The sequence below is a fragment of the Somniosus microcephalus genome, chromosome 5 (assembly GCF_052327205.1).
Source record: "Somniosus microcephalus isolate GS21.2 chromosome 5, FLI_Smic_1.0, whole genome shotgun sequence".
Lineage (NCBI taxonomy): Eukaryota > Metazoa > Chordata > Chondrichthyes > Squaliformes > Somniosidae > Somniosus > Somniosus microcephalus.
The window spans coordinates 204,585,313-204,602,553 of record NC_140991.1 but is presented as its reverse complement, the minus strand read 5'-3'; the positions used below and the strand labels follow the sequence as shown (position 1 = coordinate 204,602,553).

Here is a 17,241-nt window from a genome sequence, read left to right as displayed (position 1 = left end):
CTGCTTCACGCCTCCTCTTCCTGTCGTTGTTGGGGTGAGGCACTAAGGCAGGGGCGATAATCAATTTGGCAGATCGGGCGCTGAGCGAGTACTGACGTCATGATCTGCCTGGTGCTAAAACCCCTGGTGCTAACTGTTAGCGGTGGTGCTAAGGGGCGACTGGATTTGGCGTGCACTGCTGGATTCACCTTGTCCTGGCGCTACTTCATTAGCACCCTCACCAACCAAAATTCTCCCCCAGGCTTTTTAAAATTTGAAACTAGGGAGAGAGGGAGGCAGCAAGTCATAGAGGTTTAGGGAGCAGCCTGGTGTACTGACTGAAAGTTTGTCCTTTGACGGGAAAGCAGTGGAAACCAGTAACAAGCAGTGGTCTGAAGTCGTGGGAGCGAAAAGTGTGGTGTGGGAAATTTGACTAGAGAATATCATGTAGATGGAGCTATGAATGAAACCATGAAGAGATTTTAAAATGAGAACAAGGTTCCTTAAATTTATTTGCTCAGCACAGAGAGAACCAGTAGAGCTTAGCAAAGATTTAATGTGGGAGAGGAATCAGGCCATCGAGTTCTAGACGAGCTTAGGCTTTTGATGGATGGAGGCAGAGAGGCAAGTGAAGATGGCACATCAGAAATCAATCCTTGAGGTAAATTAGGATTTTAGTTGGAGAAGAACTAGGGACTTAAACAATCAAGGCTCCAGAAAAAGATGGAAGAATGTGTTCTTAGCAAGACTGGATGGAAGGTGAAACGCTCAGTCAGGGTTCAAAGGAACTTAAGGCTGCAGACCACGGAATTAAACCGGAGAGTGCAGCTGGGGAGGCTGATGAAATTAGATCCAGAGGCGTATCAGGATCCAGCCAGTCAGGATCCTGATGGTGACACCACAATCCTAAATAGTAACTATTGCAAGGGTTTAGTCTACAACATCCCAAAGTACGATAACAAAAGCACACACACACACAAACAGGATTTTTTTTAAAGATTTCTTTTTTATTGAAAGCTTCTTCAAAGAAAACAGAATTTTAAACCTAACATCCACTGATCTACATAAATTTCCAGGAGCAAACAGATAATGAAAGAACTGCCAGGCAAAGTGGTGCCTAGCGTGTCTGTGGCACAACTGAAACACAAATTTAAAAAAAATTAACTTTCTTGATCTTTATAGACATCTCTATGAGTTTTTTTTTAAAATGAAAAGAACTGTACAAAATAAGGTCTTCATAAATTAAAAAAAAGTTTCATAATTTAATGACTGGTGAAACAATCCTGGTCCAGGACCAGGCTACAGAGTTTCCCTGTGCAGGTTTGTAACAAATGAAAAAAAAAACAGTATCAGACAGAAGGAAATGGCATTTAACCCTCCAAGTTCTGTAGTTCTTCCTACATGACACTAGTTGGACGTTGGGAGTTTTATTACCAGTAATTTTTCTGTTTTGTTTGTTTGGCTATATATATGTCCATGGACTGTGGGACCATCGCAAACTCAGATGCTGGCTCTGATATGGAACATTACTGTAACTTGCTTCTGGAGGGAGCGTATTTTCTATTTGTTTGATCGGTAGTCCTGACAGACATTTTATTTTGCCTATCAAACTATTTTGATTTATTCATAATTCAATTTAGGTCAATATTTGTAGTTTCATCACTGTTAAGATTCTTTTTGAAAAATATATATTGCATTAGTTTCTCTATAATTGATAAAGATAATTGAGAAATTCCCACCATATTTGACAATGACCCTTTGATTCTTTGTAGTTGAGCGAAATAATGCCGTACATTTGCTACATTTGAAATAAAGATATGTCACTCGGAATTTAGATTTAGAACAAGCAACAGACTTTGTTGAAACCGTTATGTAGAAATGTCATCACTTTTTAAAAAAATAATTGAACTTAGAAGGTTAAATATGTGTTTTGGACTGACTTCTGTCTGACAGAATTTGAAAACACAGAAAAGCATTTATCCTGTGAGGTTATAAATGATGAAAACGTTTGTGTCTGAACAAAGCAGCATAGATCTGAATTGATACACAGAGCAATCTCAATATCTGCACGCATTAATGTAGCTAGGTTATCAACTGGTATGTCAATGTACCTTCCTGAAGGATTTCAAACTGGGACCTTCTCCAGTAATCTGATGCCACAACATGACACTCAGTGTTGATATTACACCCACAATAGGAACCGTGAATTTTTCACATTCCAGTTATTTACCACATTCTTTGTTAAAGAAACGTGAGCCTTCTTGGGAGTCACTCAGCTCAGTCAAACATGCCAAGTCAATTTTGAAACATTTCAAAGGACTAAACCCTGAGCCCGGGCAGAATCACAGAAGTCTATCTTAAAGTTCTTTGAGCCAAAAGTCAAGCCCAAACCAGAGGCCATATTTGTATCAGTCAACTATTGTTTTCTGTGGTTTGAAAACTAACCATCACTGGGCACTTCGGTTATTAACTAAAAGGCAACTTGGATGGGAGTTTCCCTTCAGAAGTGTAAATATTTTGCTATTTATAGCTTTCTGTGGATGTAACATTGACACTGAAATTGGAGGTTTGTTAGCAGAAAATGACCCCATGATAACACTGAATAGGAACTGCCAGAGCAAACAAAAAAATTTAAAGCTAATTTGATGTGCATGTCTTGTGTGCAAATTGTTTGTAGCAATACAATTTCTTATTTGCATTCCTCTTTGTGATTTGTATTCTCTTTACATTGATGAAAAACAAGGATACCAATAACAATACAAATATCTCTATACTAATTAGATACAAATTCGGGGATAAGTGCTTTGAAGTGCCTCAGAAAGGCAATAGTGTCTCTCTCGCATACACACATATACGCACACACTTTAAAATAAAATTTCATGATTGGTTAGCAGCACTATGATATATCACACATCCATATTTGGAAATTCAAACTAAAGTACCACTCTGGTTCACCAAAAGCCAATGTTTTAAAAAAAGGGAATAACTAATACTGTATTAATATATACAGTACAGACCTGTCTAAAATGGCCACCCTTGGGACTACCCCTCAAGAAATGACCTTGATTCACAGGTATTGTCAGTTGAACAGAAGTGATGCATCAATTATGTATCTTAACTTCAACGTCAAAAAGATGACCCCTCAACCCCGAAATGCACACTTTGGGACAATTTTACTCTGTGGAGTCACATCTACTATGGACCCTTGGTTAAAATGATTGGAAACTAGATCGCCAAGGACTCACTGTCTCTCAGAGATGAATTCTAACTCATTTTCTTGAGCTGAGTATGAACCCGTCTCTCCAGAAGGAAATGGTACATTATTGTGGTCCTCAGAGCAACTCAGTTGGGGGAATTGTAAAATGAGATAAGTTGTATATTGCACTCATTCCATCTCATTGGGCTACAATTACATCCATGTCCGTTTGATTAATAATGGTAAGAAACACCATTGGATAATCACAGAAAAGAAAGGACTAACTCCCAAAGGTTCAACTTCTACTCTCTCATCTGCAAAACCACATTTGTTTAGGAGTTCACGAGAATTGCAAGAGATGCTGTTCTGAACAGGTATGTAATTTAGTCCTGTATATTTTAGTAATGCAGTGCATGGTTCCAGTAAGCTCAGTCATTAGGGCTGGTATATCAGAAAATGGGAAAATTAAGAATCCAATTCCTATTGTGAAACTATGATATGTACTTCTACATCTGCAAGAATTCTACACAATGCATATGTGTTTTCAATGAAAACAAACAGACCCTCCAGATATTAAACATTACCTTCTTTAAAGATATAGGGGAAGGAATTCATTTAGGCCTGTTTTTGGGCCTGAAATGGTCATCGTGCTCTCAGCGCAATCCAGAAGCCGGAGGCCCAACAGGCTCATCCAAAATTGGGCCTTGTGCATGCTGCAGGTGCCGGTTGGGCCTACTGAGGCAAGTCACCGGTTTTCTCTGGACCGATTTGAGCCAGCAGTGGCTCTCAGGTAGGTCCTGGTTGGGGAGGGCAATGAACGAGAGGGACACAAGCGCGGGCTGGCAGCAGCCCACAGAAGTGCTGCAGGATTGCTCCTCCTGGCTGCACATTAAGGTAAGTTAGAAAGAAAAAAAATTAACTTTCTGCAAGTAGCCTCCAGCGATCCCCTTTAAGGACTGTTGGTTAGGCTGCAGAAGGAATCGTAAAATTTGAGCGGAGTATGCCGGCTTATGCTCTGCTCGGTATCCGACCAATTTTGGAGAGGGGTCCTTAAACAGATGTTAGGCACCTCATTAGCATATGCAAGGTGACCGCCAGGGAAGCCTTAATGTTACCGGAGCCAATATGGTGTTGGACATAGCCCTGCAAAATTGGACCCTTGATACCCTGCGTATGGTGCCGAGAAATGGCAAAAACAAGGTCCAATTTCATCCCCATAGTCTCACTTCTGCTGGTTAAATGTTTGGGAATTATTAAAAAAAATACACAATATCTACTTTCTAAATAATTCATCTATCTTACAAGAATTTTTGAAAAATATTAATTGAATTAGACTTAAAAAGCAGGACCTGAATTCAACAAAGAAAATAAATTGGACACTATTTAACAAGCTGTAAAAATAATAGACTTTTTCAACTGACTTTTCTGAGAAATTACTCTCTGGGCATTCTGAAAAGACTGAACTATGGTTTAAAATGTACATGACATAGACTGAATTAGAAATATGATTGAAATCCATCTTGGATAGACTGACACAAAAAGATACAGTCCCATTAACAGTGTTCCAGACTCATGGTGAGAGCTGGTACATCAATGATGTCTTTCGAGAGGAGGTGAATTGCTTGTTGGTCACTACAGGACATTGTTTTTTTGGTTATGTTCATTGGTTGATAGATCCTAAACCCCGTTTTCAGTACATTAATCACATACCCAAACACTTCAACCTTTTCCCTCCTGATTTTCTCCCCCTCCTTGTAATCCTTGATTGTCAGCAACACCTTTCATTTCTCTAAATCAGAAGGGAAAGAGTCATTTTTATTTAATTTGTCACATTCAGAGTGTTAATAATCAGAACCCTTTACCCAATATTGTTCCCTTTCTTTTTTACCATAAAATCCCATTGGGAACACAGCCATGAAATGAATGAAGTGTTGATTGTAGTACTAAATGACAGCAGCGGCAAGTTGCAGTAGCAATATTTACCTTTTAGAATGGGAAACACAACTCCGTATTTTCCACAGGATATTTGTGTTGGGTACCATGTGATACCACACAGACAAATATCGAAGATACAGAGACATTTTTTCCAACACTAAAATGGTGTCATTTTTTTGTCCAGACCCCAAAAATGGAGTCTATGATCTGCTGTGATTTGACAGTACATATACTATCAATATAGCTCCAGCACAAAGTCATTCTTCTGACTTACAAAAAAAGCATATTTTAACATTTTAATATCAGATTTTGATTTTAGTTGAGTATAAAAGTGGCATGTCACTGGGGCAGTGGCTGTCCTACCTGCTACCATTGCCTGTAGGATTAATTAACAAAATCTCTAAGCCTGGGCATGTAGCAACTATTTCTAGGTTGCTAATGACCCGACGTGTACCTGTACATCTCATCAATGTCCTGTTGAGGCAATCTGCACACAAGAAACGCTGGGCACATAAAAAAAGGGGGAAACATTTAAGCTTTGCAAAATGCTGGATAACAGCTGCTCAGCACACTAGTAGATGGCATAGACTGAGGTAGATAAATGGGCTATCCAGATGCATAAAGTATGAAGGAAGACTGAAAAGTAATACACTTTGCAAAGGTAACACATAATGCACATTTACAAACACGTGTTAAGGCCAAAGTCAGGACAGAAAAATCGGTATTTTACAGAATTAATCCTTCTTTCGATGTACATGGATATTTCCCGCCCCCCCCCCCCGCCCCCCACCAATACCAGTGCACCACCAAGATTTTTAGATAAACATTCTTACTGTGTATGAGTTATAGAGAGTAACCAGTGGAAGAAAAGTTTAAAGAAAGTAAAGTAAGAACTGGTCCGGCCATGTAGGTCAAATAAAGATTTAAAAAACAACAGAAAAAATCTCTAGCTTCTTGACTGCTTTAGGGTGTCACTTCATCTTTGGTATAAAATAGGCCATCCTTAGGCTGCATTTGATCCACAACTATGAAAATTAAAGACTACAGAAATTGTCCACAATTTCTTCAATCTATTGCTTTTGCTTTGATTTCTTTTTAACCATAAGCTCCTATCTATCTAATTCGCACCTTTTACTCTTTAGCTTGCATCTGCAAGGTGACAAGCAAAGCAGACTAAAAAAATTTTAAGCTAATAAAAAAGATTGCAAATATAAAGCACTAATTCTGCTGCTAGCAATTATGCTTTGTAAATAAAACAATCTGCCTTAAGCGATAAACTGCATTTTGTACAATGCAGTCATTATTTTTCAAATCGCAAAACGCTTCAGCCTTCTGCAAATTGTCAGTTTCCACTGCTTTAAGACAAAATTCATTAAAAGTCTCAGCAATTTTTTTAGATTTTGTCAGTCGTCCTTGTTCTTTATCAATAAAACCATGTTCTTCTGCAAAAGAAGACAAGCAACAATTTTTTTTTGTTTTTTTTTGTTTTAACCTGTACAGCTTATTAGCATTTTACCTCCCTATAAAGTTAAGCTTTTATCAAATTCTTGCACCAACCGCTTGGTCCAAGCACATAATTTCAATCTAGAATTTCTAACGCAATGTTGACAGCTGGCTTTGAGAGCCTGACGTCTTCAAAATTAAGGCAATTAAGAGTCAAGATAAATCTTAGCTAAACGTTTCTGAAAAACCTACAAATTAATAAAAGACATGAAAAAAAGAGTAGCTTAATATCAGAGGAAGACCATTAAACTTTCCTAAAACACTGCAGCTTCCTTCCTCTTTCAAACTTGTCAGTCTTACAGTTCTAAGTCTATCTGAACATACAAATCATTTATATTTTACCTGTTCATCTGAATGAAAAGTCAAAACAATTCCCCTTTATGGGATTTTCTTTCTCTTTTAAAAATAAGCTTTTATAGCAAAATTAAACTGTCAGACTACATCACTGAACCATTTGCACAGCACATAAAAACACTTTTTTTGTCAGGTAAGGTAGGAAATAAAAAGCATTCATTCGACGCCTGTGCAAACTGGAAGCCACCTTCATATTCACTGAAGTTTCCTGGTTCAAGGCAATTTTCAGCTCATGATTCCTGTTTTCAGTCCTGTTTACTGTCTGTGGAAAAAAATAAAGAAAAAAGAATGTCAGATACCACACATAGGTGCAGGAAAGAATAGAGTCCTATTAACTAAACCCTACATTAATCCCAACACAGACAAAATTATTTGGGGTGAGATTATAAAATAAGACATGCACAATTTAAAAAAAAACAATGTTGATTATTTTTCTGCTCAATATTTTCCCTTCCTTTTCTGAGCACATTAACTGTTGCAAGGGAAGAGTTACCCTGCAGCATTTTGAATGTGGAGGTATTCTGCATTCATCCAACATCCAGATTCAAAAATTACAGAAGGGGTCATTGGATAGTGATCAAGAGCATGAATCCAGGCCAATTCTTTTTGCTGACCCTAACCTGGAGTCACTGAGTTTGACAGTAGTGCTCACACCACCACCTAAACTGACTCAATGAATTCAACAGAAACCAGCAGCTGAAACTGTAACCCCCCTTGTCCTTTTGGTTCAATACACCACATAGTGCATTTACCCACTGAGCCATTGCGCAGCCTTCAAAGCTGATCTACAGAGAAGTCATCGCTTCACTTATTAGAATAACTGTGAGGGACGTGGAGCACTTAAGTTCCTGGTCTCAGGGCAGGAAAAATCAAAATCAGGTTCCTTCCTTTTGATTGTACTTCCAATACAATAAAATCATGAGGAACATAGATATGATACAGAACAGAAGTGCCAACTCAAACCTAAAGTCACCTACCCAAATTGAGCCAATTCAGGTTCATTGCTGATGCTCGAATGTCAACCTAATTCAAACACTTTGGGGATGATTTTTCATTGACTTTATTGGAAAAGAACATTGTTTGGAGTATAAAATGTACTGCCGATTCTTTGCATTAATCATCCGCTGATGACTGCACAGCTTATTGTGACAGCTGTGGAGTAATTGTGTCATTGTAGATTGTTGGACATCCTGAAGAGATGTATGTTGGACATTTTGGAGAGTAAAAGGTTAACTGTCGAACTTCTTTGTATCTTGGAGCAACAGGCTTTCCAATATAAGCAGTATGGCTTTGAAGTGATGTGAAAGGAATGCATTACTTGTCTTCTGATATGAAAAGTGCTTGTGTAAGGAAATACATGACAGTAATAACATCAGGCATGAGTGAATAAAATATAACTTTAGTGGCTAGGGTAATAAAACATGGGTAGAGAATCTATTAGCTATAGTATTGAAAGATAACAGTTGGTAAAGCTTTTTCTTTAAAGGGTTTATGAACAGTTAGTTCAGAAGTCTTGTTTAGGGGAAGTAGCTTTGGAATAAATAATAACAAGTGTTTACATGAATAGACTGTCTTCAAAGGATTTGGGAATAGCAGTCTGAGCTATGACATTTTCCTTTGATGTAGCCAAAATATTATTATTATGGTATATAAAAGGAGCACGGTTTTCAGCATCTCTTTAGAAGGCTCGAAAGATAGAGAAACCGAAAAGCCACTCTCGGTATACAGTTAGGCTGATCACCTGTACTGTGTATCAAAGTCTTTTCCATATACTCCACTACGAAGTGTCTTGTGCTTACTCAAAACATGTTGTTGCGAACCAGAGGAGGAAGGAGGTTGACTGCTAATATAGATTACTCACGAAACTGTGCATCAGGGGACAGTAACAACCACTGGCTGCGAACAAGAACACATCTCCAAACACTCACTCAGTTCTTAACCCTTTGTATACTCATAGGGCTAGAAATTCATCTACTTACCGCCACTCTGTAGCGCCATGAAATGGCAATAAAATGGCGGCGGCCGCTCTTTCGCCAGCTGGTGGCGATTCCCATGACAGCCGCCATATTCCTCTCCCCCTTTGTGCTGCCAGTAATTGGCCATTTGTGGCCGAGGTATCCAGGATGGAATCATCCGCCTGTGATCCCACTGGCTGGGCAGGCTGCCTCTTCTTGTTGACCCACTGGCTGGGCAGGCTGCATTTCTTGGATGTGTGAAATGAGGAAAGCACAAGGGCGGAGTTGTGGTGACGGGACGGTGGGAAAGCAAGAGGTGCATACCAGAAGGAGGATAACGTACAAGGATACCCGCATCTTGTATCCTTTCTGCCCTGCCGCTGGCCAAGGGCTCAAACATGCCCCTGCCAAGAATGGCCTGCACCGTCTCCTCCAAGGGGGTGAGGTGAGGCTAGGAATGGGAGATATGCCTCCTCATTGGTGCAGATTGTTGGTAGGTGAGTGATTGGGAGTTGTGCATTGATCAGTGTGTGAGGCTAGTGGTGCAGTTGGTAGGAGACGGTTTTTGAAGATGCATTCACTGACCTTAACCACTGGTCTGAGGTCATGAAGCTTCTTTGGACTCTGGAGCCAGGTGGTGGGGGCGACACTGCTGGCAGTGACGGCCTCGGTGATCTGGTCCCACATCGTTCTTTCTGAAGGGCCTCCTGGTCCCTGTAGGTAGAGGATCTCTCTTGCAGTGTTGACCCCCTGCACAAAGCTTGGGTGCTGCATGTGAGACCCTCGGTGCCCCTTCGCTGACTTGTTGAGCCATTTGTGTTAGTGTTTGTGCTGAGGCAGTTTTCCCATTTGCTGAGGTTGGAAGGTAATTCAGCTTTAATAGTGAATATTCACATTTGGAACTTCTTTTAAATATTGAATATTTCTTAATAGGCAGAAAGGGCTGAAAAATGTATTGATTCACTACATTTTATTTTGTATTGCTTCAGCGTGCATGGCCCCTTTAATTCTCAGAGCTCTTCATTGCCCACAATTCCCTATGAGCTCCACAGCTTCGCTCTGAGAGGCTGTGGGAAGCTGCAACGCCAGACCTGGACAGAAACTTCGTCCCAGATCCCTCCAGCAATGCCACCAGGATGGCGTTGCATGGAAGGTGAGTGCTGCGCCACCTATCTCCATGCCCCCCAGACCAATTTCACTCGGTTAAAGCGTTGTGGCCATTTCCAGCAGCCGTTACCTCTAGTTGCCAGTGACACCGGTAACTTTGCTGGCGAACACAAACTTTCCCCCATTGTCTTTTGCCGCTTTCGCTGTCTATGTATTCATTAAAAAGATCACTTACTTAGCTTGTTGGTAAGAATAGGTAGGCGCATGTTCATTGGTTGTTTCCACTGGTATCTGTTGTTGTTGGCCACTGGCTTCCTGTGATGAAGGTGCTACCGTCTGTGGAGAGGTATCAGCAACAACACCCTGAAGTTAGGAAGGAAGCAAAATCGTATGAGACTTCGACTCAGTTCAGTTATGGTGATACAGTCCACCACAGTCTGTTACAATGCAAGAACATCAGTATCTGCAAAATGAGAAACAGCATTCTTTCCCCTTCACAACTGAATGGGGGTCATTTTGACTTTGTGTGATAGTGTAAAATGGGTGATAATGAATCGGCAGCCTGTTTTACATCTCTCCCGATTTTTATTTCCATTTGAAAAATCAAAATTACGCACAATCTGTCGATTTGTGTTGTAGGCAACATCCATCATTTGTTATCTTTAGGTCCTAACTCTTAAAACCATTAGCTTATCTTCAATCAATTTTCCCTCAATTCAAGCTCCCAACTCTTGCATCCTCCTGCAAGAGAAACTTGACAAGTTTCCTTAAAAAAAATTCTGATCTTATTGGATGGACTAACTGATGTAAAATATTTATCAACTTCAACATTCTCTATTCCTTTTCCTGTTATTTTAAAATTTAGAATCATGTCGTGTCTTATTCTTTTTTTTCCCCAGAAGAGTATAATTTTGGTTCCTTCATCTTGGCTACAGAATAACTTAATTCCAGGAATTATATCCGCTACCGTCCTTTGTACCCTTTCTAATGCATCAATTTTCTTTGTGAAGTTCCACTAATATATTGTTCAGGGTTACTTTCAACCAATCATAATCAAATGTTTCTCGTTCAAGGTAGCAATGGACAGCATGTTTAGCAGTGGTATTTGAATAGGGAAGGTGTCAGTATATTTGTGAATTACTTCATTTTGTTAAACACAAGCTGAAAAACACAACATCGGAAAACTAATTTAAAAGTATGACTTCCAAATAAAAAATGGATAGCGCACTGGGTTAGAACAATGTCCTTTTACCTCTGAAACCTGGGCTGAAATACAGTCCAGGCTAATAAGATGAAGTTTATCCACTCTGTTGGTTGCAAGGGTCCTAAATGAAATGAGTTAAGGTACTCTCTAGGCAACTTCTACAAAGAACAGGCCCACAGCACAAAGCTGTCTATAAATTGGCATTTTAAGCCAGTAATCTTACTATGAAAGACAACAAGCTTGGCTCATGTGGGAAGTGGGAAAAAAACACAAGAAGAAGTACTGTCAGGGTTTATGGTTCAGGCACATTTAGGAGGACAGAATAAGGAATCTGAATGTGTTAAACCACATCTTGAAATGATTGATGCAAATAATTTTTCCATTTCTAGGACTAATGAGCACAACTTTTACAGAAAAATACAAATGCAGTAAGTATTGCTGTTCAAAATGATGTTAATCAGGGTTGGAAAAACAAACCAAACTATTGTGATTTGGTTAGATGAGGCCATAATTATGCAAGAGATTTGGAAGTGGGATGTCTGGTTAGACAAATCATAGCATCAAAGACCATTACATTAGATGGTATTGTGGGAGTGAAGGGGAAATTCATGGACAAAACAGTTTGATTTGGAGAAGGAGAGCTATAGCCTGGACCTTGAAGTGAAATATGTATACCCATCAGTCTTGACTCACTTTAATCACCATGGAAAACCTTCAAACTCAACAGTCTATTCATTCTCATAGTGAGCTTCTATAACCTGCCAAACATATACTTTTATTAAAAAATATACTTGTGAGAGCTAGTAATATAGTATATTGGTTTATTTCGTGTTATAAGGTAGGATTTTAAATGGCAGTTTTCACATGAGTTATTGATGATCAAAGGAGGAGCTCGGTAGAGGTTAGTGACTGCTCATAGGAACAGAGAGAAAATCAGACAGCAAATCATATGGGTTACTCTTGTAACCTTCTAGCAGCCAAATAAAGATGGAGATAGAGATAGAGAGTTGGAATGGAGGGAGGGAGGAGGAGAGAGAGAAAGAGAGAGAGAGAAAGAAAAAGGGAGTGAGAGAAAAAGAGAGAGAGGCTCACCCAGTCAGTGCACAAATCAAAGTGAACCTAAAGGAGGGGAAGAAAAGTTATTTAAAAAAATGGAAAAACGAATTCTCCTGGAGGAAAACAAACTTCTGTTTTATTTTGATGTTAATCAAAGTTGGGGATAACCGTGCTGGGGATTGGAGACCTCCAATTTTCAGGTGAACAGTGTCAGCATTAAGCACACAAATGGTTAGACACAAAGTAAAGCCTTCTCTACCCTATCCCAACAATGTGCTTGATCTTCAAATTGAGAAGAGCACTCCCTACTGCACCCGTGTAACAATTTCCATTTCCAAGTGAGATTGGCAATTAAGTGGCCCACATCCATTAGGAACTAGGTTAAGACTGCTGAAACTCATTTCACATAGGATCCTTCGAGCCAACAGACAGACAAAACTTGCATCCCATCAGTCTGGGCTAGATTTGGTGCCTATTTTTAGGATTGTAATAAGATTAATAACGGTTATGAACCTAAAGCATTCTATAATATATAAAACTGCACAATTGAGGCATGCATCATCCAGTAGAGGAGGGTCCATATACTTACTTCAACAGGGACAGCTGCTGGAGGCACAGGAGTGTACTGGGGAATGTAGGTCCCTTGCATAGGTGCTGCAGCAGTCATGTACTGTAAAAACACAGAGGATTATTTGAGGTTTTTTTCTGCTTGGATCAAAGAATGAAGGTGCACATTTTTAATGCTCAATACAATGTAAGAAGTCAATAAGATAAAAGATTAATGAGAAAATAGGATATTAAAATACAAGGCCACCATATAAGTTGGACACAGTGGTTTTTGTTTGTTCTGTAAATGTTACCTAAATAATTTTAGAGCTTCCTGACAGGCTGGGTAAATCTCTAAACATCAAATAGAAATTCTGGGCTAGATTTTCGTGGAGCCGTCAGGCGGGGTTTCAGGCGTGTGTGGGGGGAAAATCCTGAAATTGGGGGTCCCGACACCATCCCGCCCAAAACCCCGCCCCACGTAAGTTTCAGGGGCGGTGGGTACCCGCCCCGCACTGGGACCCGCCGAAACCAGGCGGGAAGGGATTAGTGCCAATTAACTGCCTGTTAACAGGTAGTTAACAGGCAGTTTTTAGCCTAATCCCTATTTTGAGGGGTTTTGTGTGGGTTTCCCGACGGCTCCAAACCACGCCAGGTAGAGCAGGTGGGCCGTCGGGTTGAAGGAGTTGGAGGGGTCGCGATGTTGGCGCTCAGGTGAGTGATGGGTGCATGAGTGTAAAGGTAAGTGTGTCTGGTGTGTCTAAAGTGTGTAAAGAACTTTTACTTACCTGTACTTACCTTAACAGCCTTTCTTCCTGTAGCCATCGGGAGCGCATCACTCAGCCGGAATTGAAAGCTGAACGGCTGCGATCTGTGAAAAGTGACAGCCTTCAGCTTTGAGTGCCGGTAAGAGTTCTAACTGAGTCTGTGCAGAATGACTCATGGTAGAACTCAGACTGTCAGTGTTTGACAGCTTCAAACAGCTGTGAAATACTGATATTTCATCTGTCAAGAACTCTTGACAGATGAAATTTCAGTCTGCGACGTCACCTGTTGCCGGGTGGCCCTGAATTGGCCTGCTGAGCCTGTTGGGCGGGCTCAACAAGGTCAATCAAGGGGAAATCGCGTGGATTGGCCGGACGCTGAAGTAGGCGGGTCAAAAACCCAAAAGGGGAAGTCCCGCCTTCTTCCCGACAGGTTTGGGAAAATCTACCCCTCTGTCTTTGGAGGCTCCACTGCAATGGAATCCTAAGTGTTTCATGTCTAAGTATATTTGCATGTGTCATCTGACTGACACGGGTTAAGTCTTTGGAGCCGTATTATCGCACAATGCTACCCTACCACGCAGACCAGCTGAATCAGAAGGAATTAACTCTTAATTTGCCAGGAAATTACTGTCTCCTTGGGCCAACTAGTTTTGTTCATGAAACACTATTCAATCAATCAATCTACTGTAATATCACTGTTACTGTAACATTAAACCTATAACTATATACTTTAAACACAATTTAAAACAAAAAATAAAAAGAAGTAAATACTTTAATTCTGCTCGCCATCACGTACTTTCGCTCTTTGTTTTCTTTCCCTTTCTTTACCTGTCCTATTTTTATTTTTGCAACTTTGGTTTTACTTTTTCCTACTTAATCTATTGAAAGTTCCCCCTAAAAATTAAGTTTTAAGCTTTCTATTTAACTTGGGAGAAGATTTCCTCCAGATGCTCTGCAGTGAAATCATAAGTGCATTTTTTTATGATTTGCTATACAGAGTGCACAGAAAAATCTTCCCCTTCCCCCCTCCGCTCCCTCCACTTCATCGTTCTCTTTCCTTCCACCACTCATTTTGGAGGTTAGAGCACATTTACCAAAGATGCACACGGATCATTCTTTGATACATTTTAATGCAGCAAAAGGAAGCGATGGAATGAGTATACTTGGTAGCGCCCCATACAACCAGACAGCACTCATAAGTAAACTTGTACATGGCCCTGGAAAGGTTAATGAATTTATTCCCTATCCAATAATTCCCTTTCTGAGCTTTTAAAAACAACCGTGTCTTTGAAAATAGACACATGGAGCCATGTTACATTCTCAAAACATAGTTACAGATTACTGACTGAGAGGTAGATTTTGGATTAAGGGCTGATGGTACATGTAAGGACCACACACGGTGTTGTGCTTCTGTGTTCACCGTGGGGTCGTGTACTGTTCCGGTCAGGGGATTTTCTTTTTTAATATGGCAGTATGTAATTTGTGAGTAGGGACTCTTATTGGTTAGTTGTTAGGTAACAGACACAGTTCAAGTCAGTAATTTCCTGACTGTGTAAAGAAGTATACATGCAAAAGACATTCTACCATTTTTAGATATGTCGCAACTATTAAATATCTTAAACATAACAAATTATGATGATGATCCTAACAAGGATTTTATGTACAAATTAAATTAAATAAAAACACGATATTACATATCAGAGGAATAGTCTCTAAAGCTGAATTCTACTCTTGCCCATTAATGATTTTTCAATATTTTAATAAGCATAAATTTGTTGTAATCACTCTCTGTTGGCACTCAATCTGCCATCACACTCTTTGTATATAATTTATATTTGTAAAGAACAGCTAAAATGAAACCTGCAATGTCAGTGATTTTAAGCCTGTGTTCAGAAGGATCTGAGTAATCTTCCTCCTTGCCTCTAATTGCCTCCATGTCGGCGTAATATCATTGCTGATTGGCTGATTAGGCTGTTACTCAGATATATATAGACCATTTTAAAGGTGCATCATTTCACGCAGTCACCTGTAATCTGCTATGCCAACCAAACTTGCAGTAATTAGCGCTCATTAATCACAATTTCATTGAATCATACAGCACAGAAGGAGGCTATTCAGCCCATCATGCCTGTGCCGGCTCTTTGAAAGAGCTATCCAATTATTCCCACTCCCCTGCCCTTTCTCCATAGCCCTGCAAAATGTTCCCCATTCAAGCATTTATCCAATTCCCTTTTGAAAGTTATTATTGAATCAGCTTCCACCACCCTTTGAGGCAGTGCATTCCAGATCATAACAACAAGCTGCATTAAAAAAAAATTCTCATCTCGCCTCTGGTTCTTAAATCTGTGGCCTCTGGTTACCGACCCTTCTGCCACTGGAAACAGTTTCTCCTTATTTACTCTATCAAAACCCTTCATGATTTTGAACACCTCTACTAAATCTCCCGGTAACAACCCAGCTTCTCTAGTCTCTCCAGGTAACTGAAGACCCGCATCCCTAGTACTAGTCTAGTGAATCTCTGCTGCACCCTCTCTAAGAACTTGACATCCTTCCTAAAGTGTGGTGCCCAGAATTGGCCACACCACTCCAGCTGGGGTCTAACCAGTGATTTATAAAAGGTTTACCATAACTTCCTTGCTTTTGTACTCTCTGTTTATAAAGCCAAGAATCCCATATCCTTATTTAACAGCCTTCTCAACTTGTCTTGTCACCTTCAAAGATTTGTGTACGTACACCCCCAGGTCTCTCTGTTCCTGCACCCCCTTTAAAATTGTACCATTTAGTTTATTACCACTCCTCATTTTTCCCATCAAAGTACTTCACTTCACACTTCTTTACGTTAAATTTCATCTGCCCATGTGTCTGCCCATTTCACCAGTCTATGTCCTCCTGAGGTTTGTTACTATCTGACTCAATTTATTTATATTTCATACTTCATACCCTCTGGACTCAACATAGTGTTCAACAATTTCAGATCAAAACCTCGGCCCCTATCACATATATATATTTTCTTTTTTTTATCCACACTTTTTGTTTGGCCCCTTTTTTTCTTCCCTCCCACATGGCAGCTGTCCTTCATTCTGCCAGCGCAATTCACACCTCATCTACAGCCATCCTTTGTTCCTTAACCTGTCCCAGTACCACCTCCTCTTGCCTTGAATATCTCTTAATGTCTCTCAATGTCTTTTAATCTCTCCTGCTTTCTATCCTATCACTGACCTTCCCTTTTGTTCTTTCATCCACTCCCCCTTTTCCCAGCCCCTAACCTTGCTTTCCATTTCCTGCTTTTTTCCAGTTCTGACGAAGGGTCATCGACCTGAAACGTTAACTCTGTTTCTCTCTCCACCGATGCTGCCTGGCCTGCTGAGTTTTTCCAGTGTTTTCTGTTGTTATTTTGGATTTCCAGCATCCGCAGTATTTTGCTATCGAATAACATAACACTTCATTTCCCCTATATATAAGAATTTAAAAAAAAACTTAACTAGATGGCAGGAGCACTATACAAAGTAAGTACTCACTCCACCTTTCCCTTTAGGCCTTTATCAGCGCACATCCTATGATGAGAAACAACCAATGAAAACAAAATCCTTTCATTCTTTTAGTCATAGCTGTTGGCAGATGTGAAGATGTCATCCCAAC

General features: G+C 40.0%; 1 protein-coding gene across 10 annotated transcripts in view; it reads right to left on the bottom strand.

The window, feature by feature from the left end:
- Positions 1-965: 965 nt before the first annotated feature.
- The window catches only part of LOC147117523 (RNA-binding motif, single-stranded-interacting protein 3), a 2,125,417-nt gene continuing 2,109,141 nt past the window's right edge, over positions 966-17,241 (bottom strand). For 2 of the 10 annotated variants that reach the window (XM_085988581.1, XM_085988584.1), the window contains 3 exons: positions 12,879-12,959; positions 12,326-12,352; positions 10,261-10,392 (listed from right to left, as the gene is read on the bottom strand). In XM_085988581.1, the coding sequence (XP_085844707.1) occupies positions 10,261-10,392; positions 12,326-12,352; positions 12,879-12,959 (240 nt within the window). The other 8 variants (XM_085988582.1, XM_085988585.1, XR_015078466.1 and 5 more) reach the window with 7 other exon arrangements.